General features: G+C 53.6%; 8 protein-coding genes across 8 annotated transcripts; 5 read left to right on the top strand and 3 right to left on the bottom strand.

The window, feature by feature from the left end:
• Positions 1-300: 300 nt before the first annotated feature.
• Positions 301-2967, top strand: AYO21_04201 (hypothetical protein; the record flags this gene model as incomplete). Its single annotated transcript, XM_022654174.1, has 1 exon — positions 301-2967. The coding sequence occupies one exon, from the start codon at positions 301-303 to the stop codon at positions 2965-2967; it is 2667 nt and encodes an 888-aa protein (XP_022513451.1).
• Positions 2968-6943: 3976 nt separating this feature from the next.
• Positions 6944-8266, top strand: AYO21_04200 (hypothetical protein; the record flags this gene model as incomplete). Its single annotated transcript, XM_022654173.1, has 3 exons — positions 6944-7131; positions 7190-7294; positions 7351-8266. 3 exons carry the CDS (start codon positions 6944-6946, stop codon positions 8264-8266), a joined length of 1209 nt encoding a protein of 402 aa, XP_022513450.1.
• A 1658-nt stretch (positions 8267-9924) lies between these two features.
• AYO21_04199 (hypothetical protein) lies at positions 9925-11751 on the top strand (the record flags this gene model as incomplete). Its single annotated transcript, XM_022654172.1, has 1 exon — positions 9925-11751. One exon carries the CDS (start codon positions 9925-9927, stop codon positions 11749-11751), a length of 1827 nt encoding a protein of 608 aa, XP_022513449.1.
• A 436-nt stretch (positions 11752-12187) lies between these two features.
• On the bottom strand, positions 12188-12601 carry AYO21_04198 (hypothetical protein; the record flags this gene model as incomplete). The annotated part of the gene is made up of 1 exon (XM_022654171.1): positions 12188-12601. The coding sequence occupies one exon, from the start codon at positions 12599-12601 to the stop codon at positions 12188-12190; it is 414 nt and encodes a 137-aa protein (XP_022513448.1).
• Positions 12602-16681: 4080 nt separating this feature from the next.
• AYO21_04197 (hypothetical protein) lies at positions 16682-18698 on the top strand (the record flags this gene model as incomplete). The annotated part of the gene is made up of 4 exons (XM_022654170.1): positions 16682-16858; positions 16915-17228; positions 17319-17757; positions 17826-18698. 4 exons carry the CDS (start codon positions 16682-16684, stop codon positions 18696-18698), a joined length of 1803 nt encoding a protein of 600 aa, XP_022513447.1.
• Positions 18699-19312: 614 nt separating this feature from the next.
• Positions 19313-20656, bottom strand: AYO21_04196 (hypothetical protein; the record flags this gene model as incomplete). The annotated part of the gene is made up of 3 exons (XM_022654169.1): positions 19313-19446; positions 19548-19600; positions 19761-20656. The coding sequence occupies 3 exons, from the start codon at positions 20654-20656 to the stop codon at positions 19313-19315; spliced, it is 1083 nt and encodes a 360-aa protein (XP_022513446.1).
• An 876-nt stretch (positions 20657-21532) lies between these two features.
• Positions 21533-22819, top strand: AYO21_04195 (hypothetical protein; the record flags this gene model as incomplete). Its single annotated transcript, XM_022654168.1, has 1 exon — positions 21533-22819. One exon carries the CDS (start codon positions 21533-21535, stop codon positions 22817-22819), a length of 1287 nt encoding a protein of 428 aa, XP_022513445.1.
• A 108-nt stretch (positions 22820-22927) lies between these two features.
• On the bottom strand, positions 22928-24802 carry AYO21_04194 (hypothetical protein; the record flags this gene model as incomplete). The annotated part of the gene is made up of 1 exon (XM_022654167.1): positions 22928-24802. The coding sequence occupies one exon, from the start codon at positions 24800-24802 to the stop codon at positions 22928-22930; it is 1875 nt and encodes a 624-aa protein (XP_022513444.1).
• Between the last annotated feature and the right edge of the window lie 437 nt (positions 24803-25239).

Raw genomic sequence — 25239 nt, 5'->3', positions numbered from 1 at the left:
CTGCGGTTTCAAGTCACGAAGGCGTCGCAATATCTGCCCGCGGTCTTGATAAATCAGCCAGTAACACTCCTTTGTCACCAACGCTTCACTTCTGCTTCAATCTTTCACATCCTTCAGCAGGACAGATCACACATGCCAGTGACAGTTCACAGTTAGGAGCACATGTTCAACTTCACTCGGAAAAGGTAAGACCCCATGGCCCATTTAAACCCCAATCTACTCATTGTCTCATCTCACGATTTGTCCGTTTGACAATTGCAGTAGTTGTTTATTCCCTGCCAGCTCTGCCCCAGCAGCACCATGGGCTTTCACCCGGAGAAATATGGTTGTCCTACCGCCAAAAGACGATTCAGTGACGAGAGTCAAGATCGACCTGAGCTGGACTGCGATCCAGGTTGGTATCCTCTGCTTATGAGGAACATCAGTCAGCAATCGTCACGCATGTCACGGCAGTCTACACAGAATGGAGTGGTGATTCAAAGCGGAGAAGAGACCACACAGTCAGGAACGAAGGGTACGGGGATGTCTTCAAATGTGCAGACAAGCGATGGAACACCGCAAACAGGAAATGTGCCATTGTATGGACCGAGCGAATCAAAGCCCAGTCCGAATGTCAATATGCCTCGTTCGGTGCCAGTGGTCGTTGACATCCCTGGGTTTGACAAGAAGGCCTATGGGCATCCGAGCAGAACAGGCCACGGACTGTCAACTAACGCGACACAAAAAAGAAACTGTGAATCGGGCCTGAACTCTACCGCTCAGGTCAACCCAGAGATTTCAATTGTGTCAGAGGTTCACCCAAAGTTGACCTCCGTGTCTGATTCGCAGTCTGAAGGTCCTCAAGCTTCGCCACCTCACGTCACCACCGCTTTAGTTTTGGCTCAGTCCCCTGCCATAGACTCGACGAATGTATCGCGTGCTCAGGACAGAATGATGGGCGAGAAGATGCACGAGCACAGAACTTATAATGTTCCTGCGATCAGTCAGATGAATCCCGCAAAGAAAGCTGTGTCACTTCCTCGTCCTCAAACCTTCGAAACACTCAAGCAGGGGAGCGAGACCCCGGAGCAGGTCATTGCTCGCCTTCAAGCAGCAGGATCCCGCGAGGCATTTCAACGCATTAAACGCAAGGACCATGGTGAGAACATTACCACCACAGCACTCGTTACCCTGGATCACCTCCGTAAACCCATCCCGCTAGAGTCTCATGGACTTCAAGAGAGAGCGGCCATTGCCCCATCGAATCACGTTGCTGAGCTTGATGCAGACCACCTACAGAGCCAATCTATTCGAGTTGAGGGTCGATTGTCTAGCATCAATCCTCCCGAGTTGGTACAGGAGGAAAATATGAAGAGATGGCCGGACATGGTTGAGAAGAATCCTATGCAACAGGACAACGATGAAAATTGTGGAGAACCAGGAAGTGATAATGACTCGACGAAACCTATGGTAACCGGCTTCGGCAGACTGATCCACAGGCGCAACCCTCGAGAGGCTGGTGATGAACTTGTCGGATGGGACGGGAAGTTCCAGCCGCCGCCGGTCGATTGGGAACACCGCGCTCATTTCTGCAACAATACCCCTGAATATATCAGTGGATTCGACCGCTGGCTTGGTGCAAATACAATGAGGACCATGTCACAGGGCCCAGAGGTCGATTTCTCAGCCATTCCGCAAGAAGAAGTACAGAATGTCGACAACCATGCCGATGGTATTGGATTTGCGCCAAAAGAGACAGTGATCAACCCCACTAATGCCGACCGCTATGGCTTCACAATCGCCGAACTGGGAACGGTACTTGCAAGTTGCCCACCGGACTTCGACGGCGACGCAAAATTGGATCTCTCTGATCTCGAAAATGCCCGCTACAAGGACGAAACAGCACAAGAGTTCATTGATAAACGCATGGAATACCTACAGCGTGAGCTGAGAGAGTCACAAGCAACCATGATGCCGCCAACATCGGTCGAGCCTGCGAATGACGCGGTGGCCAGCGGAGAGGACACTCAACAAGATGTGCCTGGTCCTATCACGAATAAAAATATCTATCTGCGCCCTGCTGTTAACGCGGACGTTCCGGGTATGAAGGCCATTCTCAACTTGCATATTGCTCACGGTATTCGTCCTTCGGAATTGGCAGAGATTGGCGATGATGACATGTATCAGCGGCTGGAGCATTCAACCCAAGCTCGCTTGCCATTCATCGTTGCGGTCGAACGAAATCGCAAGAATACCCGCTCTAAAGCTCGCAAGAACATGAGAGTCAACCCCAACCATCCCATCCAGAATGTTGACCCTGAGTACATTGGGGTGGTGAAGGACGAACCTATCGTCGGCTGGGCTGCCGCCACAGACTGGTCCGCGTGTGATTACGTTGAAACCATTACAGCGGAGCTGGAGTTGTATGTGGCGCCTACGCACCGTAAAGCAGGTGTGGGACGGTGCTTGATGGATGCTCTGCTTGACGCTACCGACCGCGGATACATGAAGAAAGGCGGCTATGAATTTCGAGTTGCCCCAGAAACGAGGCATTTGTACAGTGCTGGCGGTGGACGAGATCTACACAAGTTGATCTTCCAGGTGCGCAGCTTCACCGCTCCCATTGCACCACAACTGCTTGACCGCATTCGGGGATCTGGCCAGACACAGGGTGGTGCTGTTGCTGTTCCAATGAATGACTGGACTCGTCGCAATGGCAAAGGCATTCAAAACAAACCCCTCTTGACGAATACCCCCAACCAAGAAAAGCGAAAGGACTACTCTATAGCCGCAAAACTTGATGATCGCGAAGATGACTACGAGGTGTGGCTGAAAGACTGGCTCGCGAGCCAGGGCTTCGAGGAAGAAGCGCATCTGAAGAAAATAGGGACGAAGAAAGGAAGGTTCGTGGATGTAAGATACCTGACCCGCGAAACATGCTGGCAGCCTACGGATCATCGACTTCCAGACTTCTCCCAAGGTCTCTGAGCTCGACGCAAGTTGCAGTATACGACAGTGAAGGAAACGGCCGCAGAGAATTTTGTTTCACTATCGTCTCCGAGGAGACGCATCACAGGCGCGTCCTTCCTTCCGACAAGCAAACGATCCGTTAGCCCGTTTTCCAACCATGATTTATGACTTCTTTCTTTTTCGGATACAGCAGACTTGCAAGGGCGTCACATTGCGGCTGTGCACCCTTGTCGGCGTACCAGATCACAAAGGATTTTTCCCCCACATCTCTCAGCTCGATTCTTGTTCAAAACAAGAATCGACGACATACGCTTTGAGGATGGGGAAGAAACCAAGCGACATAACACTTCACGCACCCATCGGCGCGTCGGATAGACGGATATTCATATCTCGGAGAAACAAAAAAAAAGGCTCGTTTTACTTTTCAGAATTCACCCACATCGACCATGTCTCAATTTGACGTTCTGGGTTCTGCCCTCGGCCAGAAGAAAAAGGAGTTGAATGCGAAGGCACAACAAAGTCGGGCTGTACAGAGCTGTGGTAAACTACCCCTCAGCCCTCAAAGGACAGGCAGGAATCGTTTTCGGCTATCTTCAGTTTCTTTGATTTTCTTTGACGAACTCATACACTACCCATGAGTTGAACATTGCACGAACTGGTCAATTGGCAAATCATGACGGAGCTGGCAAGGGGTTGATGGGATACGACATTGCATCGAAGAGAGGTTCGTCAGCTCGCCCTGACAAGATCAATGGGGGAATAGGCAAGGGTGATTGCATGGATTCCAAGGCACAATTCAGGGTGACATGGCTTGACTTGCAGACAAAGACAAATTCAAAAGTGTTTATTTGCCACATGAGACTAGATTGAGCTGTCAAGCTGTGCATTAAGAACAGATTTACACAAGATCCTGTACAGCAGCCTGTAGAACCAAAAAATTGGTTGCGGATTGGAGAGTAATTGGCTACGGCTTGAAGCCTGGCCAAACAATTCGGCCATGTAATTCGCCATCACACAAGGGGAGGGGATTTTCTTCAGCCCGCCGCTTTCGATGCAAAGGGGGTAAATTGCAGAAAAGGGCAAAACGAGGAGAAAGCACACACCCAAAAACGCGGGATCACGCTGTAGGTACCGTGTTTCCCCCCTACCTACACCATCTTCCCCGATCTTTTCTGTTCAATCAGGACGCTGATCAGGGCATCCGAACAAAGGTGCAACAATATCCGAGCTTCACCCAGGCTGTTTCGGGGAAGGGCCGAAAGCCACCGACGCACGCTCACGACGCCCAAGCGCTATTGGGATCTGCCAAGCGCAGGGGAGGGCCGATATGGCCGGGCGATTGCGGCAAAAAGCGCTCGTAGGGTTCTTAAAGATTCTTGTGGAGGGAGAGCCCTAGCTGAGATAGGGTATGGGTTTTGTTTTTGGTCTAGGATGCCCTGTCTCGTGTCGCGATCAGAGAAAGCTCTTGAGGGGTTCATGCTCAAGCACAACATTTTGTCTAGTTGCCGACGATCTCGTATCCGATATCTCAGTGTATCTTCAGCCGGAAGCTTGGGCCACCACGGGCCACGTCCAAAGAACAATTAGGGTGACCCCACCGCGCCCGGATGACAGGCCAAGTTTCTTGCATCAGCGAGCCATTTGCTCGGCAGAGATTTCCGAATGGTTGTTTGGTGCCTTTTCTTGGAGAATGTGAGACCCGTGATCGAGGCTACGCCTTGACCCCTGCGTGCCTGACTGATGTGGCCTGACAAAACATACAGATGCGTCAGCCATGGAATCTTTCGAGCCTCAGCATCTGTTTGCTGACACCAAACAATTTTCCCCAGCATACACTCGACATCGGTGGGGATGAGTTTGGTGTAACCAAGGGATCACCAAGAGGAGGACGGAGTTCGAGATAGGCGAGGCCGGCGGCTGGACGATCGGTCAACTGGATTGTTCGGGTATGCAGGTCATCGCATCAATTAAGCCGCATGATTGGTGCGCACCAGGGCCTTGGGCATCAACAAACACGCTTCGGGGATGTCTTTGATGTTGCACCAAACCTGGCAATGACAGCTGTCAGCGAACAAATGTATGTATCCGAACAAAAGAGACAACCAAGAGGGCTCGAGGCCTGCATTTTTGAAGCTGAAGAATCACTAGAGTGCCCTGCCATCCTCTTGTCTCCCAAGTGTAGATGCTATCCTGGCATGGATTGAGTTTCGGACAGAAGAGGGAATAGACTTTTGTGGATAAGGAGTCCCCAAGCCCGCCGAAGACTGTTTTTGGCCAGAAGTGTTAACTGTAGGCTGCTCGATGGCGCGAGATCAGGGCGTGTGACGCGGCAAGAAGGACAAATGAATGTCGAGAACATGGTCCTTTTTGACAGGACCTTTCATCTGTGGCGTAATCCATGGTCTGCATGGCTAGTATGGTGTCTACTCTTACAGTAACTAGCAGTCTGGGGCTAGAAGACCTCGGAGCTGAAAGTGGACATGGGTGAATGGGGGGGGGAGAGGGTTGTTGGTGAGCTGGGGAGCTAGGAGAGGCACGGGGGGATTGTTGATGGTGCGATTCCTCTAAACTGTAGAGTGTGGGATGAAGTCGAGACAAGGCTGGTCGTTGGCAAAGGCAAACAGAATAAGAAACGGCGCAGTCAGGTAGGTGTTGAGTTAGTACGAGTCGTAGTAGAAGAAAGCCAAACGTTGATGGAGAAGATAGTTCTCTCACTTCTGCGGTCCTGCGGTTCATTATCCTCATGTCATCGAGGGAAGAGTTTTCATGGATTTCCCGTCATCATCTGTTCGCCTAAATATGCCCCCCCAAGCTTTCAGGCTCACTAGGCTTCCGCCTCCCCCTTCTGGTGCCTCTAAAGCTCCAAGCTCAAACCTTAGCTAGCTGCAACTTTGTCTTCAGTGGCCCTTGGGTGGCCCAGTGGCCCCCGAGTAACCCCTCGCGCCCAACCCACACCCACACCTCAAGGGCCCTGGACGAAGCTCGAACCCCCCGACCCGGTTCTCATGCCTTCCTCTCAGTTGAGTTTTAGTCGTGCTTCCCGCACTTTTCCACTTCGTCTTTCTTCTCTGCCTCACCCCTCCATCTTCTCGACCTCTCTTGTTCCTGCGCGCGTCCCTCTTAATATCGCAGTTCTGCTTCTGCTTTCCTGCTTCCATTGGCGCCTGCTCTTCTCGGAGTTCCTCACGTTTGCGTCTGGTCTGATCTGTGGCTTGCACTGACATTTTTGGCCCCATCTAACCACTGCGCATTTGATCCGGTATGTATAGCAAGTCCTTGATCTGCTTGTGCCTTCACCCCTCCCAGCCTCCCTCACCCCGTGCGCGAAACCCAAGAGACGGATATCGGCCAGGTGCCTCGCTGTGTACGAGGCGATGCTTGCTACAAGCTTCGCATGGTTGATGGAGGTTGGAATTCCAAGGGCGACATCAACACCAACGACGACTGAAGAGCATCATCACAGCTCAGGCATCACCTGAGTCGCACTAGTCACAAGAGCCGCGGTCGCAAAACCAGCTAGAATCACTGCAATGTTGTTCTTCACAGCTCGGGTGTCAACGAAGTCTCCACCTACTTCACGTCTTTCTTCATCACATCGCATGCGCTGACCTTCATTTTCTGCCAGACTTCAGAACAACCTTCGATTCCCAAAGACTCCTTGCGATCGCTTTGTACCCTGTTGCCTTGGACATTCGCCGTTCGGGATACTCTTGTGCGACAAAAGTTGGTTCAGTTGTCAAAAAAAGTCCACATAATTTCTCAAATATCCCTTTTCGCGGCAACTTCTCTAGCAAGAGACATCTGTCCAGTCGATCTCGGTATGTCCAGCCCACATCTGCACACCCCCCGACGACCGCGACGACCATCATTAGACAACTCGGTGGAAATTTTGCGGGAGAGGTCTACCGTCAAAAATTGAACATAGAATCTGACTCATCTCACAGGAAGTGTACTTTAGCCTTCAAGCTCATCATCTTCATTTTCGTCCTTCAACATGTCTTTCCCTGAATACGGTCAATTTTCAAACCCCCCACAGGAGGGTGCCCCGGGCCAAGTTCCCACTCAGGATGGAGCTGTTCCCGGTCAGCCAGTCGACGTTCCGAGTCCACAGCAATTCACGCACTCTGATGCTCCAGGTGTGGCACCCCCCGGTGCAAACACCGAGGGAAAAACCACCCTCTGGTGAGTTGGAAGATGGGTTCCACATTATATCGTGTTGTGTTACTGACACCACGGCTAGGATGGGAGAGTTGGAACCCTGGATTGACGAGAACTTTATTCGCAGCGTCTGGTTCTCACTTGGTGAGACAGTCAACGTCAAGATGATCCGCGACAAGTATTCAGGGTAAGTTCTGGCAAAGCCAACCCCCTCCCTCGCACGTCTCTGAACTCATGTGGTAGCAGCAGCGCTGGCTATTGCTTTGTCGACTTCACGTCCCATCAAGCTGCGGCCAAGGCCCTTTCGCTTCATGGGACCCAGATACCCAATTCAAACCGCCCCTTCAAACTCAACTGGGCATCCGGAGGCGGTCTCGCTGATCGACGCGACGACCGTGGACCCGAGTACTCGATTTTCGTCGGTGATCTCGGTCCTGAAGTCAATGAGTTTGTCTTGGTCTCGCTCTTCCAGGGCCGTTTCCCCTCTTGCAAGTCGGCCAAGATCATGACCGACCCTATCTCGGGCATGTCGCGTGGATATGGTTTTGTTCGCTTTTCGGATGAAGGGGACCAGCAGCGCGCTCTCAGCGAGATGCAGGGCGTTTACTGCGGCAACCGTCCCATGCGCATTTCTACTGCGACCCCCAAGAACAAGGGTGGGCCGATGGGAAACATGGCTCCAAACCCCGGCATGTACACGATGGGTCAGCCAGCTATGGGGTACTACGGCCAGCAGCAACCCATGAACCAACCGATGAACCAGTTCACCGATCCCAACAACACGACTGTTTTTGTTGGGGGCCTGTCTGGATATGTCACTGAGGATGAACTGCGCTCTTTCTTCCAGGGGTTCGGGGAGATTACCTATGTCAAGATCCCCCCAGGCAAGGGCTGCGGTTTTGTCCAATTCGTCCAACGCCATGCCGCTGAAATGGCCATCAACCAGATGCAAGGCTATCCCATTGGCAATTCGCGGGTCCGCCTGAGCTGGGGACGTAGCCAGAACAACTCTGGTCCAGCGGGCACGCCTTACCGCCCTGCGCCACCTCCTCCGATCTACCCCTCGATGGGCATGGCTCCCAACCACTCGTTTGGGCCCTATGCGCCTTTGAAGGTCGGTCACAGCCCTGTGCCCACTCCTCCTATGGAGCGATACTGACCTCGAGGCAGTGAAAACGTTTTTGACAAACCTCGGCGCAGCAGGCGTTTCGTCCATGGGCAATGCTTTTTCCTGTTGGGGAGCGGAAAAAGCAAACGTTTTCATTTGTCAAGTCGTTGAAAGCAGCGCGCAAAATCGAAACCTTAGCGTCGTTTATCGTTGGTATGGGAGGGTGTTTGTCCAAGAACAACAGAAAAGTTTCTTTCATTTCACATTTGCGATGACCCCTGACCACCCGACTGTCCCTTAGCACCGGCAGCCGGCTGTGTACAACATGATCGAACAAACACGGCATTCGCTTTTTGGTTGAGAGTGACGATACGATACCAACGAAAACGAGGCATTAGCATGTGCTTGGGAAGCACTCACGGCAAGGGAGCGGAAGCATGGACGGATCGTTGCAAAAACGGCACCCCGGGTGGTGATGACAATCAGTTGACAGAAATGGTTCTTTCTTTTTTTTTCCTTTACTACTCTCCTTTTCTTTTTGAGTCTCTCATACGGGCCAAGAGGTCCCCATGAACTCCCTCAGCTCACATGGCAAAAGAATAGGGAGGTACTAAGCAACGATTGGTATTGGATGGGCTGAGCTGGTATGATGGAAACCATGTATTGGTTTGAACTGAGTGGACCAAGACAAGACAATCATTGACACTGGCATTCGTTTGCAATATGTTTTGTGTTTTGCCATCGTCTCATTACCCGGTTCTTTCGTCGACTACCTCGTGCTGCCACTGACTAGTCATATTGTTGAAGGCTGGATGTCTCTCGTTTTGCTATGTAAATGGCTAAACTCGGTATACCTAGTGAGGGCCATATCCCGACTCCTCAACAGTCAACCACCCACCCAGCTTGGGTGACAACGGATTCGTTTTCCAGAGCCTCGGCGCTACGTATCAAAGACCTCGGGCTACCGTGGATTTCCCCAACTGGATTGGGGGCCGACTCGTCATTTCCCCAGGCCCATTCATGTACGAGGATCACGTATAGAAGTACCGAGTAGTACATAGTCGAGGGAGTTGAGCGGCTGCGGTGGCTATTAATGAATGAACTTTGAGCTTTGACCGAATTATACATCCCTTTGTGGCTTTCTCCCCCTCTCTCGATCTGCATCGATTCAGACACCATTCACGCATCCTTACCGTATATTCTACGAGTACAGTACCGAGTATTTATAGACCGAGACAAATACCCCGGCCACTTGGGTATTTGACACTGGTACCTCGTCCACGTGCTAGCTGGACTCGGTATATTGTATGTATTGAAGCTTGTTCCCCCGCACGGCAAAAAGGGCCAAAAAAAAACTTATAGGCATCAAAAGTCCCGCTTGTGTCTCTCGACATTCGTCGAGGAGGAGAGGGGGTACAGACGCCAGAGACGAGTAACGAGAGACACGAGAGAGAAAGAGTGAGAATCCGAGAAAACGAGGGAGAGCGAGAAAGAGAAGGCGGTCCAGAAACAACCGTACCATTCCACATCATGGCGTCCAGACCAGTTCGTATAGCAGGCAAGTACTGTCCAATCAATCCAGCAATCAGTCACTCAGTCCATCAAATTCCCCTTTCCTCCTCTTCTTGCACCCTCCACCTGCTAATAATATCTCCTGGGGGGATCGATGAACAGGCGCGTCTGGCTCCGCCTCTGACCGGCGCCATGCCATGGCCGCCTTTGCGAGGGACTACGTCTCGGATCCTATCGACGTCATCATCTCCGATTACATGTCCGAGGTGAACATGGCCATCGGGGCGGGGAGGAAGGTGGATGCGGCGCAGTCGACGGACGGGGGAGCCTCGAGCGACAACCCCCTCGGGGCCGCTGGACCGGCGTTTGAAGCTTCGTTCCTCGAGGCCCTGGAGCCGGCGCTGGAAGACCTGGCCAGGCACAGCATTAAAGTCGCCGCCAACGCCGGGAACGCGGATGTGCAGGGCCTGTATGATGTCGTGGTTGAGATGGTGCGGAAAAAAGGGTTGCAGGACAAGATCAAGGTGGCGTGGATCTCGGGCGACGAGGTTCTGCCGGCCATCAACGCAGGATTGAAGAGCGGGACGTCCAAGTTCAAGAACGTCTACACGGGCCAGGTGCTCGAGAGCTGGGAGTTTGAACCCATCTACGCGCACGCCTACCTGGGCGGCATGGGCATCGCTGAGGCGTTTCGGCAGGGCGCCCAGATCGTCGTCTGTGGCCGGGTCGCGGATGCGTCGCCCGTCATTGGCGCCGCGGCGTGGTTCCATCAGTGGTCGCGGGAGAACCTGGATCAGTTGGCCAACGCCTTCGTCGCGGGCCACCTTATCGAGTGCTCGACATATGTCACCGGTGGCAATTTCACTGGCTTCAAGAGTCTCGAGGCCGGGGGTCGGTGGGTCGATATCGGGTACCCCATCGCAGAGATCTCGCAAGATGGCCAGGTGGTCATCACGAAACAGAAGAACACAGGCGGGACAGTGACGGTCCACACTTGCTCGTCGCAGTTACTGTACGAGATCCAAGGACCCTGGTACTTCAACAGCGATGTCACTGCCGTCCTGGACCAGCTGTGGTTCGAACAGCTCGGCCCCGACCGTGTCGCATTGCACGGTGTCAAAGCCCTGCCGCCGCCTCCGACGACCAAAGTCGGCATCACCGCTCGCGGCGGATTTCAGGCTGAGGCCTGGTACTTCCTGACTGGATTGAACATTGTCGAAAAGGCGCGCATGACCGAGGCACAGCTGCGCAAAAGTTTGAAGCCATATTCGGACAAATTCACGACATTGTCCTTCGCCGTCCTGGGAACACCGGCTGTCGACGCCGATAACCAAAATGCCGCCACGTGCATCTTTCGAATATTCGTGCAAGGCAAGAACGCCAGCGACATCTCCGCGCCCAAGTTCCTGAGACCCGTGATTGACAATATCATGCAGGCGTACCCAGGAGGGACGTTCCATCTGGATTTTCGTCAGGGTCTCCCCAAACCGTACTTTGAGTATTACGTGACTCTATTGGACCAAGCAAAGGTGTCACACGTGGTGCATTTCAATGGCCGAGAAACACTTGTGCCACCGCCCACCGTCACCAACGTCTTCGCGGAGAGGCAGCCAAGTCAGCCCGTCACGCAACTCCAGGTCGACCTCTCCAAGTTCGGCCCGACCGAGCGGGCTCCCTTGGGATCTATCGTGAATGCCCGCTCCGGCGACAAAGGTTCGGACTGCAACTGCGGTTTCTGGGTCGCGCGGGAGGACGAATACGTGTGGCTGAAGAACCTGCTCTCCGTCGAGACCGTCAAACTCCTGTTGGGCAAAGAGTGGGATGAGACGCGGGTGCCCAAGCTCGAGATCGAGAGGTTCGAACTGCCGAATCTGAGAGGCGTGCATTTCTTGTTCCGGAACCTGCTGGATCGAGGCGCCGGAAGTACCAGCACCGTGGACTTTTTGGGCAAGAATTGCGCCGAGTACTTGAGGGCACGATACGTCGATGTCCCCGTGAGGTTTTTGGCTAGAGGGAGGCTGTGAAAGTTTGCGCAACTTCTGATACGAAATCGCGCCCGTTCAGTGTTGGTTGGGAGATGTTAAACACAACAATAGCTTCGAACCGCTTGAAAAGTCTCGATTGATTGTTCTCACCGATGCAGAATTCGGTTCTGCCGGGTGTCTCTGCATACTTGTCATTCTTCTTCAAGTACTAGACGCTCTCTCTACCGTCACAGGTGCCGCTTTGGTCCCAAGGTGACAAATCACTTCCCTCCACTCGAAGCGACGCGCTGTTGACGTAGCATGTTCCCGAGGGGCGAAGAGTCCATTTTCGGTCCCTTCAGACCTCCCTTTGCCGTACTCATGCCGTACTGATATGCGTGTTCTCTCCAATAGAACCGGGGACCAAGGCACCGATAATGAAATGTCTTGATCTTCTCGGGCCCACGGGCGCGAGGCCGCAGGAAAATAGCAACTCTTAGGCCTTCCCCTTCCCGCCCTTCCTCCTCCCACCTTTCTCATTCTTCCCTCCTCCTCCTGCTGCCTGTTGATGCTGCTGCCCTCCCTGCGGCGGCACGACCTGATATATCTTCCCGTCTTTCCCCACAATGCCCACACTCTTGCCCTGTCCCCCTGCAACGGCGGCAACCGCTTCCTGCTGCTGCCGGAGGTACTCGACCCTGACCCGCGCCTCTTCCTCTCGCCGATCCGGAGTCCCCGTCACCTTGCGGAACAGGGACTCCAGGTGCGGTCGAAAGAGAATGTACGTCGATATGCCGACGATGACGCGCACGACCGCTTGCAGGTTCTGCCGGGTGAAGTACGCTTGTAGCGCCGGGGGGATGTATGGCTCGAGGAGCGTGGGGATGTCCGGGAAGGTGAAGTTGGACATGATGGCTTGGTTGGCCTTGTCTAGCGGCGCGGCCTCTCACAGGTCTGGATGTACGCAGGTTGTCGTTCTATAGCAGGAAGTAGCTGGCGATTGGAAGTACACGGGGACGGTCTAGACCTGTGGTCCGCAGAGAGTTATTTGGTGTAGAGAGAAGACAATTGAGGTTGGAAATAGTGGCTTTCGTGCAAGCATGACGAGGTACTTGGTACCATAGCCTTGAGCGCACTCCAGAGGTCACCGCAGTCGTTCTGCTCTACCGTTGTACACTCTTAAAGCATATGGACAACCGTAGTGCTGAAGTTGCGTCTTACGCGTCAGTTTCGCGTTCCACTTTACACGGTGCCACCACGCTGTCAAGCTCGCAAACTGAAGCGTGTACCGACTACTCACTTCACCTTTGTGTCGCCCATTTCTCGTGATGGCCTCATCTAACGATACAGAAGCGGAATCTCTGCAGAAAGTAAGCCCTTCCCCCCTCCGCCCCCCCCAAAAAACTCGCGCTCTATCAGAGGCCACTGAGGATTTGATGTCAAGTGGTGGAGTATCAAGGGTTAACACCGCCCCAGAAACTTCGCTCTGCGCTATGGTTCCAGATCGGAAAGATGGTCGATGAAGAGAGTATCAATCTCGGGGTCAATGCGACGCCTCAGTTCATCGGCAGTCTGATGGAGCTCGTGTGGGCACAAATCGGTACGAATCTTTTCTACTCCGGCTGCTGCTGCCTGACGATAAAGAGATCACTTTACTGAGAAACAAGCATTGGTTCAGGGAATGCCGCTGTCGACCTCGAAGCGTTTGCCAAACACGCAGGAAGATCCACGATCAAAACGGACGATGTCATGCTGCTTACTCGGCGGAACGAAGGGCTAGAGCAGCTCCTCAGGGACGAATTGAAGCACCTCGAGCAATCAAAGTCCAAGAACGATAAGGCCGGGTGAAAGAAGGCATTATGAAATATCTAAAACTATAGGATGTGCTAGCACCCACCCACAGGACAAGAGGCCGCGGGTATTCGCAGAAAATGTCCACTCGACATAGCAGCATCCTCTAGCCTCTATCGAATGGGAAGGGAAGCGACATTTCCCAGTGTCTCGGGCAACAAAGCGCCACCAACGGCTCCAAATCATTCTCTCGAGCACGCCCGCGGGGTACCATTCTCGCTGGACACCAGCTCCGGAGATGATCAAAGCAATCTCCCTGGCTTTACTCCATAACCTCGGGGTGGGCGATGAAATGTATGTATACGCGTCAGGTTCGACAAGCTCAAAATGCCAATCGCGTCCTTTGTGGTTAGCGTATGAGAAGATACTTCACTCTGGACCTGAAGATTCATAGTCTTCAGGCACATGTTTCGATATCTGCTCTCAAGCCGATGTTGGTCCTCAATTGCCTCTCTTTCGCTGCCTGGGTGGTACCAGGAGCGCTTCCATAAATGGTCATATAATGTCATCTATGTCTTCCACTCCAATTGCATCGATTTCTACTGAAAAGCCGCAGGTATCTCTTCAGAACGACCAGATTGTTCTCTCGTCTCTTGTCCCATTTGCTCCATGTCGTCGCCAGAGACTGCAGGTCAATTCTGCAAAATCGGGGTCTCGTTGGCAGCAGACTGGAAGCTTCGAATGACGAGGTTGAAGTCCGCCTGAAGCGCAGAGAGGATCCTGTCGTCAATGGTGGTGGACGGCATGGCAATGGCAATGATCTTTGTGTAGGTGGGAAGTGATTGTGGACGTGGCACTAGGCTACGGCTGGTGGGGCCGGTGAGCCTCAACTAGCGCCGGTGGCGCCAGGGACACCCAGTGACGCCATATGGCTGGCCAGCCCCAGGCAGATCCTATTTTAGAATCCCGATTCCTGATACGGTCATCCTCAGCATATGGAAATCAGAAAAAGGTGATTCTCCCTCACTGCCAAGGGCACTCGAGTGATTATGTAGGATACAACACTGTCTGAATGAGGCTTGGGAAACCCTTGGTCACCTCGGCTTTGCCTGTTCCATTTCCATGTGGTGGAAGCCTCCTCGGAGGTATCCAATCTGCGGATTTCTCGACCTTGCAGCTATGACACAGATCCCGCACTGTCTGTACCTGAAGCCAGATGTGGTTGTTTTTGCCGTCCGTTCCTCTTACAGCATCCGACGGAGCGGTTGAGGACCAATACCACGACAACGATGAAACTCTTTAGTGGAGCAGAAGAGATTTGGTGTTTTGATTCGCAGTCGACCCCAACCATGCTCACTTGGTACCAGGCTCGACCTTGATCCAGGTGAGTTTTTGTTTCTCCTTTGACTGGGTTTTAAGATTGCTCGAGGCCTCGACCAATCCACCAAACATGCACAAGGGGAGGACATCGGCCCTCTCGGCGAGGACCTTTGCCAGCGAAGCGGTGGATCGCTCGGTGACCTTCTGATTACCGGTGGACAGCAGTTGAGGGCCATTCTGAGGTGAGAGGGAACCACTGGAAGGCGAATTTGAGTCGCATGGTGAACTGGAATGCGACGTCGATCTTTGAGGGGAACTCATTCGACCAGGCGTTAGGGGCCAGCGCGGCTTTTGGCCCGATTCCGGAGGATTTGTCGGCACGTTCCACGATCCTACTCAACGGACGAACGCTCTCAGAGTCAGCGGCGAGGCTGAGTGGGACCACCTGTGGGGAAGGCGTGGGATTAGGAGTGGGATTTGGGATTATGAGTATGGGTATGGGTATGGATATGCCTTGATCACAAATCCTGAGCCCAAAACCCAAGGGACGCAAATATTGTGAAGAAAAAGAGACAATCCTCATGTTGGAAGTTGAGGCCTGGGAAACTCGAAATATACAAGAGAAAAATTACCATGAATACAGGCAAAGCGAGGGCGGACATGGCGGAGACAGAGTTGGTGTATTGAGCGTATCCTAAATGTATCGACATACACGGGTCTAGACGGGATTTGAATGGCAACGTCCAACAAGCGAGCAGCTGCACGTCTACTCTCTGGATATTCCATCATATCCTGAGTGGCCCATTGGAGTCTGCTGCCAAATCAAGGCCGTTGTGCAACAAACACCAGCACGGTATACGGTACCTGGCATGCCGACTCCCTTTTTTCGCCAGGATATCTCTGACTTCTTTTACTCATGAGGATCGTCGCTCTGTCAATACTTTAGGGGTGTACCTGGGAGTTCGAAGTGATGGAATGGTTTGAGAAGGCCAGAGGAAGAGAGGAGGATACCGCAGGGCGGTTGACGGCGCTGGAGGAGGATATAGAGGTGATTACATGGCATGGGTCGAGGCCGAAGTTGCCCGGCGGGGTCGATCTTGTCGGTTTGCCAATTCCCTCAGTGCGGCTGAGTCTCGTTGGCCCACGGCAGCTCCGCTGTGTGGCGGGCTAACCTTGAGGATACTAGTCGCAGCCCTACGGCTTATTAAAGTCGGCCGCGGGTGGGTTCAAGATCACCAGAGATGGGCCGGGAGCCAGTGTCAGCTCGCGTAATGCCTCCGGATGAGGAACAGCGTCGGCGACTGATGATTTGGGCGATACATCGAGCAAAATTCGAGCAGTAGAATACTCATCAGTGACCAAAATTAACACAACCAGCACAATAGAGACTTTGGTACTTGGTTCTCGGCGAGTCGGATCTACTTACCTGCCTAACGAGGAAGGGGGAAGATGAGCGCCAAGCTTTGAAGCGCACGATGATCAGGGGGCAGCCGAATCCCTCTTCTGCACTCTATACTTTGTGACTGCGTCCCCCACACAGACACCAGCCATCACAATCCTCAATTCACTCAGTTGCCCCTGAAAATGCTATCTCTGTCTATAAACACACGCGCAGGCAGTGCAGCAGCTTCACCTCCACCATGTCCTCCTGGTGCTTACGCTCCAGTGACAATTATGGTTTGCTGCCATCATCCCCGCGGACTATACGGCCCGTCACAGATGAGACAAACATCTTATATGCCAGCCAGAATCACCTGTCACGATGCTCGTTACAAGTAGCTGTCCCAAGGTCACATCTCCTCTACCTTCTTCACCTCTCAACCTGCAGTTTGAACACAAACAAAACCCCTCTCTCACTGATACAAAACCGCAGACCATCATGGTCGGACAAAAACAAGAGCAGAGTGGAGCCGACATTGAGCAGAATATTGCCCTCATCACGGATCCTTCTCTAAAATGGAAGCCATCAACAGCAGAAGCTCTGGTCATGGTGACATTGGCCATCATCTCGTTAATGGTCAGCCTCGACGCCACTGTCATTGTCACAGCCTTGTCGGTATGAACCCTTGTCACCATCTGCAAACACTCCCCTTCTAATCTGTGGCTGCATAGACCATTGTCCAGGCCTTGAATACGACATCCACGCAAGGGTTTTGGATAGGTACCTCCTACCTCCTTGTCGTAGCGGTCACTATGCCATTCACTGCCTCCATCAGTGACATTGTTGGGCGTCCACAGACCCTATTCACTGTCTTGCTGAGCTTTACCGTCGGAACCATTCTTTGCGCCACAGCTCACAGCATCGGCATTATGCTCGTGGGCCGTTGCCTGCAGGGCATCGGTGGTGGCGGTGTCATCATTCTCTCCCTCGTCATCTTTTCCGACATTGTACCCTTGCGATTTCGACCACAATATGTGGGCGTCCTGTAAGTTCTCTGGCCTGACTGCCCCATCCCGAGCAATACCAGATCTTCTGTGCCTTCATACTCTCATTTACTGACCTCTATCCACTCTAGTCAAGGAGCATGGGCCTTGGGAAGTGTCATTGGGCCCATCATCGGCGGTGCCTTTGCCAGCCCGACTCGCTGGCGCTGGGTCTTCTATCTGATGTTACCATTCTGCGCGGTGGGCTTGGTTTTTGTGCCGCTCTTCGTCCGCCTCAGGCGTCCCGAGGCCACCCTGAGGGAGATGCTGGGCCGCGTCGACTGGATCGGTGGGGTGTTGTTCATCTCTTCCGCTACGAGCTTCCTCATCGCCATCTCTTGGGGCGGCACCACTTATGCTTGGAGCCACTGGAGAACCCTTGTGCCCTTGTTGGTCGGCCTGGCCGGCTTGGTAGCCACCATGGTATGGGAAAGGTTCGGTGCCAAAGAGACTGCCTTCTTGAGACATTCGCTCTTCCACGTGTGGTCGGCCCATGCCATCTATTTCGGTGCCTTCGCTCAAGGCTTGATTGTAAGTTCTTGTCCCATGGCTTTCTCCCTAGGTGTGGGTTCCCCTGTTGACCATTTTCTCCCTCTTAGCTCTATGCACAACTCTACTACATCCCTTTCTTCTTCGAGGCCGCAAAACAGTACTCTCCACTCCGCACCGGCGTCTCCCTCCTGCCCGTGCTGCTGACCCTTGTACCTGCTTCGGTGATTGTCGGCGCAGCCATCACGCGGACCGCCAGGTTCCGCTGGGCCATCACCACTGGCTGGGTGCTGGCGACACTGGGCACGGGCTTGAGCATTTCATGGAACCGGGGCACGCACACGGCCGTGTGGGCGGTGGAGATGATTGTGCTTGGGTTCGGGCACGGATTGAACCTCAACGCACTGAACACGGCATCGCAGGCAGCGTGCAAGCCCGGTGATGAGGGTCGTGCCGTCGGGATGTATGCATTCCTACGCAGCCTGGGAATGGCTATCGGTGTCGGCGTCGGCGGCTCCGTCTTCCAGAACGTCATGAAGGCCAAGCTCGCCAGCCAGGGCCTGCCCACGGACATCGCGCTGCAGGCCGAAGCATACCTCGAGGTCCTCAAGCAGACGCCAGCTGGTGACTCGGCTGCTCAAGCACGCGCCGCTGCCGTGATCGACGCCTACATCGCTGGCTTTCACGGTGTCTTCGCCTTCCTGACTGGTCTGGCCGGGCTAGCCCTGATAGTCGGCCTGATCATCCAGCACTTTGAGATCAACAAGGCCCTCATCTCCGAGCACAAGCTCGTTTCCGCCGACGGCTACCACAGCCACAACAACAGCGATAGCTTCCTCAGCTGGGGCCGCGTCAGCCACGGTACCCGCAGCGGCTGGACCACCGCTGACCATTCGCGCCAGCCCAGTCTCGAGCGCGGCGGCCGCACCGGGCATCAGCAACAGCAGCACGAGGGCACCATTGTCGCTGCAGAGCAGGTCTGAATGATATCTATGATAACATCACCACTACCACAACCGCCAATATCATGCCCACGACAGAGTTACTGGCATCCGTGTTGGCAACAGCGAGAGCGATCAAAAGAGAGTGTGTACGCGGGAGGACAGACGAGTTTCAAACCCCAGGGTCATGACGAATGAATAATGCAATGCAATGATGATACTGTATAAAATTGGACGAATTAGACGGACTCAAGGAAGAAAAGGCAGAAGAAAAAGGCACAAGGTGGGATGGCATCGTGATCCGTCATCACGATCCATTATCGTCAAGGTTTTGTTTATGATTTAGGTAGCTAGGGCTTTTCATTCATGCTCAGGTGCACATACAAAGACACATACATACATTTCAACACTTGTGTTCCAGAAAGCGGGCCTTTGGCCTTTTCGCCCTTTCTTCTCCACCCTCCTTCTTCAATTCATCCTGCTCTTCCTCTTCCTCTCAGTAGAGAAGGTGGACCCCTTGGTAGATTCATTGATTCGAAGGATCCGCCTGCAATCTTCATTGTTCAGTCTTCCGAGCCACTTCTTATGAGACTCCCTCCTCAAGCGCTCAAACACCCAAACGTTCAAACGCTCAAATGTCAAACCTCGTCAGATCTTCAAATCCCCGCGCCCACGTCGACCAAGATCTTGACGTGGTTCTCCTTGTCCTCGATCAGGGTCTTGAAGCCCTCCTCGGCGACCTGGTCGAGCTTGATCGTCTTGGTGATCATGCCGGCGGGTTTCATGGCGCCTGGACGGACACAATGTTAGTTGCGTTGCGTTGGACAAGCGAATGCAGGGTCGACGGATGGAATGAAGAGCATCTCATATGGGGAGGGGGGAGAAACGTACCGGTTGAGATGGCCTTGATGACGGCTTCAAAGTCGCCGAGGGCGTAGGTGGCTCTGCGGTGCAGTTGTGGTCAGTCATTCAGCCAGTCAATCAGTCAATCACTCGGGAGATCACATTCCCAAGACCGCAGGCGAGGTCGGGGAGGAGGAGGAGGAGAACCACTCTCTCCATTCGCTTTGTCAGGGGGGGGAAAAAAGGGATAACCAAACTTACACTCCCATATAGCCCCTCTCTCTAAAGACAATGTCGTTCATCTGCAGCGTTGCCCTCTTCTCCCACACGGCGATGTTGACCAGCGTTCCCCTCGCCTTGATGGCCTTGAACGCCGTATCCACTGCGACCTGCACGCCCGCGGCGTCGAAGCCGACGTCGGCACCCTCGCCACCGGTCAACTTCTCGACCTCCTCCACGACGTCAGCCTTGACAGGGTCGATGACATGGTGCGCGCCAAACTGCTTGGCAAATTCTCGCCGGCGGCCACTGACCTCGCTGACGATGATGTTTTTGCACCCTCTGCCGACCAGTGCCTGCACGACCGCGAGACCGATGGGGCCGCCGCCCAGCACGAGCACCGAGTCGCCGTCCTTGTATGGGGAAATGTCGACGGCGTGCCAGCCCACGGCGAGCGGCTCGATCAGCGCACCCACCTCCAAGGGGATGTTGTCCGGTAATGGCTTGACGCAACTCTCGGGCACGACCATGTGCTCACACAGCCCGCCACCCCAGCCACTCAGGCCCACGAATCCGTTCTTGTCGCAGCAGTTGACGAGTCCGCGTTTGCAGGCGCGGCAGCTGCCGTCGTAGATGGTGGGCTGCACGCAGACGCGGTCGCCGGGCTTGACTTTCTCGACGCCCTCGCCCACCTCCTCGACCACGCCACTGAATTCGTGGCCCAGCGTCAGCGGCAGCGTCTCGCCCGTGATCGGGTGCGGGTGCCCTTCTTGGGGTATCAGGTTCGCCCCGCCGAGATACTCGTGCAGATCCGAGCCGCAGATGCCGCAGAACTTGGGCGCGATCTTGACCTGCCCTGGCTTGACGGCGGGGACGGGGATCTGATCGAGCCGGATGTCGCGTTGACCGTAGAAACGGACTGCATTCATTTGCGACATGGTGGGAGGTGAAAAAGCCAGGTAACCTAAGGGGAGCCTGATAGGGAGATGTCTTTGCTTTGTGACAGAGATCGATTCCAGCAAGACGGCGAGACTGGAATCTGATATACGAGAGGGGAAGGAAGAACAAGGACGACAGAATCGACAGCAGAGTAAATCCTCAACAGTCGTCATCCCCATCCAAGCATCTAAGCGGCAACTCCGCTCTGCTTTCGACCGACCCGATCCACCATTGAAGTGTTTTCAGTCGCTTTCGGAATCCCGCTGGACTCATTCATTTGCCTGTTGTGCTGCAACCCCGCTCATTGCCACCACCTGTAAGACCAACACTGCTTCCGTCCAACTTGTCCCCCAGTTGCACAGTTCCCCGTTGTGTAGCTCCCCACTACTCACGGTTTCTGCCTCCGCGGGATCCTTGATTGGGAAATTCCGAAGTGAGGGGCAAAAAAGATGGAGCAGTGGTTCGAGGAGGAGTTCGGGATCGTCGAGTCTGGGGAAGCACAAGGCAGGTTGACCGAGGACTATTGCCATGTGAACGCCGTCGTATTCGTTTCGCAGAGCCCCGTCTCCTTTTCTGGAGGTCGTCACACTGACACTGTCATAGTCTAAGCTAGCAAGGTTCGAGATTGGCTCACTCTAGACGGCGAGATGGTGGTGGAATGGAAAGGATTCCCAAGGTGCTTGATTGGTGGCCTGCAGAGCGAAACCCTGCATCTATTCCCAAGAATTGTTCTGCCTGAGCTTAGTCCTTGATGGTCCTCGAGGGTGGAGGAATGTTATATAAGGATCCAGGATGCACTGGATGGAGGGTGTGTACATAGCAGCATTTGAACACTGGCAGCAATCATCTCATTGCTCGTTCTTGTTTTACGCACAATGGCTCCATCGGCTATGGAACTGCCTGCTGATTTCCTGGCCGGCAAAAAAATCCTCGTGTCAGGGGGTGGCATAGCTGGATTGACCTTTGCCGCTGCGATTGCCCAAACATTTCCTGCGAGTTCCTCATGGAGACAAAGACCCCAAGTCATCATATACGAGCGAGATAGCTATGAGAACCGTATCGGACGTGAAGGGTACAGTCTATCTTTGAGAACAGACAACGATCCCGGTGCTGTTCAGGTCTTGGATTCCCTAGGATTGTACGATCTTGTAAGGGGCGTGAGTGTCAAGCCTGGGAGATCTCCAGAAGAGAGTGGTTTCTTCAACCTTTGGGATCCTCAGTTTCGCCCCTTTTTGCGTCTCGCGACACCACCAATCGGGCCAAAAAAACTGCTCAGCATGAGAATTCGCCGTAACGCTCTGCAGAAAGTTCTCGCCGAAGCCGCTATGGAGTCGGGAGCCCAAATCCACTGGGAAACGACTGTGACGGGGGTAGAGGCGACCGATGACGGTCGAATGCGAGTCACTCTCAACACTGGCGTGACTGTGATGGGCGACATCCTGATAGCCGCTGATGGAGCCCGAAGCAAGGTGCGCTCCCTGTTGAGGCCAGATGACTGCCTCGATTATGCTGGTGTGTATCTCTGGTCAGGCACGGCCAAGTTTCCCAGTCACGACGACATCCCCGAGCCTGTGGACCGTGACTGGGGCGGTGTGTTGGGCGCGAATGGGATCGGGCTTTTTGTCGCGCCTGTAGACGACAAGTCTGTGCTTTGGGCCTTGAGTCGTCTTAGCCCTGTAATGAAGGAGCCATTGCGGCGCCCTATTCCTCAACAGCGCCTCGACGAATTGCTGAAAGAATCAAGGGAATTGGCAACAAACTTTGCCCCTTTGGTCGAGAATTTGATTTCTGCAACGGACCCAAGAACGATCATGCAATTCAATGCAATGGATCGACCTCCATTCCCAAATCGGCCACTCAGGCATGGAACCGTGATATGGATCGGAGATGCAAACCATGCTGTGAGCCCTTTTGCAGGCAACGGTGCCAACATGGCAATAATGGATGCCTGGGACCTTGCCAATGCACTCAAGAATGCTTCAACCCTTGACGAGGCAATCACCACGTATGACAAGGTGGCCATTCCTCGAGCTTCCAGGGTTCGGAAGACCTCGCGCTGGACAATTGATCTTTTGCATGCCACAGGGGTCAAGCTGTTGGTTTACAAGGTAGTTCTTTGCCTGCTGGGATTTCTAACACGGACCGCCCGGAGCAATGGTTGACAACGTGGTGAGCATCCCGTCATATTATATTATAGCGGTTAATGTGCTTCAGGCTTCAAAGGTCCTTGTCACTTCTCGATTTAAGGCGAAGGGTCTGAATGGACCCGATCAAGCTGTGGCGGTATGCGTTAAAGGTGACCTTGGAATCCATACTCCACCAGTTCCAATCAATCTGTCCTTCATGGTCGCTCCATCTGTCCGAACTCCCAACCGATGAACAGGGACTCGGTCAATCTGTCTCTGTGTGCTCTGCCTGAAATCGACGTATCGTTCTGTCAAAGATCGATTGGACGACGCCGACTTGATGCGCTCTAATGTGGCATCCGCTGCCCAGGCGGATCGGGCCAAGCTTGCGTTCGTAACGGCGACATCTTTGTAGAAGTCAAACTGTTGTGCTTCAACGTCCGGATCTTGGTTGGACTCTAGCTCTAGAGCTCGCAAGAAACCCATCATCAGCACCGACACTTTAGCGTCCAAGAAGTCGACCGACTGGAAATCATGGATGAGATAAAGTCGAACAGTGTTCTTTTCCACCACACTTCTCCTTCCATAGGGGTCTGGCGAGATGTAAATAATTGCTTGATGCCATTCACTTGAGATGTTCCTCTCTGCAGCAAGTTTGCTGGGAAGGGTTACTGCAGCCCAACCAAAAAACACGCCCTGGTACCGCAAAAGAACATCCTCAGGGACGCCCGTCAAGTTAGCCGTCGGCATGTTCAACGTTACTCTACTCCTGCCAGTGCCGGCGATCACCTTTCCGTGAAACCGAACAGGAAATGGTGGCACTGGACCGGATGGAGGTCCGACAACGTCTGGGCGACCCAGGACATCGTACCCATCCAGCTGGGTCCGGGTATAAGACTCATCTCGAGTGGTGTCATACTGCTCATTCATGTTGTCAAAGCGATCCTGGACGCCACTCTGATCGTAAGCGGTGGTAGCAACCTGCTGGGCGACTGCACTTGGTTGATAGACCGAAGTCAGTTGGTTTGTCACTGTTTCCCGCGCAGTTTCAACAAACGGGCCAGCAGTCGCCGTGACGAATTGCCTTCCGACAGCTGCTGCTAATCTGATGCCTGCCTCAAGTGGCATGGTCTTGAGGGACGAGCCTCTGATCACACTAGAGTCCGTCGATGAGGACGCCAATCGGAACACCGGGCTACCACAGAGCGTCCGCTTTCCATCAGCAGAGCATAGGACCACCCTCAGATAGCCATCGTCGGCATCGCAAGGAATGCGGAGGATATCCGTTTCCCGTGGTCGATGAGCTCGAAGCTCTTTTGGAGCCTTTCTCAAAAACTTTTTGATGTCTCTCTGCCACGCGCGTTCGTCAGTGGGATTGATCTGCTCCGGCGTTGCCCTGGTGGATGGCGTCACGTCAATCCAGGTGCTTCTGGCACCTAGTAAGCCCCCGATCTTCAGACCCGTCTTGCCGGAGAAGCCTCTTCGTTGTAACCACAAAGTCCGGTCGGGAGGTAGCTCCCTGTCGGAGAAGATTGTGATGGCTAGATTTGTGGACGACCCGCTGTAGTATACTATGCCAAAGGAATGCCGTAGGATCGTGTAGTGCTTGGTGGACTCGTAGGGATGACTGATCAAGCCACCAGCAAAATGTCGTACATCTTGTAAGGCTGATACAAATTTTGACTGAGATGGGGAGGGATTCGTAGCGGCTGGGGAGATAGGTGTGAGAGGGGTTGACGGCGTGGATGTTGTGCCAGGACTTTGGATGCTGAAAGTCGAAAGGCTCGTCGGTGATTGAACAATTCCAGGAGATGGATGAGGAGACTCGAAGCCAGGAGGAGACTCGAGTGACATGGCCTGTAGGATGGCAGTCTGTTCCTCCAAGCTCAGGTCTTCGGCTCCGTGAGCTCCATGAGCTCCGGTGAAGTGATTGAAGTCATCTGTCTGGACTCCTTTAAGCGGAGGTCTATTGCTGCCCTCCGCATCCACTGCTTCGGGACGATGCTTTGTCAATGGCATGTTGGAAGGTTCTCAAAACGTATAGACATCAGACAGCTCCACACCATGGCATGATGCCCACTAGTGGGATTGCCAATTCCTGCCCATGATGGGACGAAAGACACTGCCACCAGGGGATATGGGCACTCTTATCGAAACAGATGAAAATACAACCGACAATGAAGAAGCTGGATGAATCAGGATTGGCGTCAGGCAATCTTTTGGAGGAGGATCACGTGTTCCGAGAATTCCGTGCCACGGTCAAGCACTCGCCCATCCCATTCGTGTCATTTGAGGGAACGGTTCTCTCGTAGATTCTACAGGTATAGAGACAAGCAAAGTGTTGGCCATGCGTTCGAGTATCCATTTTCCTCCTCTTTCTGATTCGACGCGGACTGAATCTCAGACTCACTCTCCATCTGTTTACAATATCCCCTGCTGTTATATTCACCCACCGT

This window comes from Fonsecaea monophora (genome assembly GCF_001642475.1).
Source record: "Fonsecaea monophora strain CBS 269.37 chromosome Unknown Scaff23, whole genome shotgun sequence".
Taxonomy (NCBI): domain Eukaryota; kingdom Fungi; phylum Ascomycota; class Eurotiomycetes; order Chaetothyriales; family Herpotrichiellaceae; genus Fonsecaea; species Fonsecaea monophora.
The sequence above is the reverse complement of the archived record's forward strand: the minus strand, read 5'-3'. Positions and strand labels throughout refer to the sequence as shown.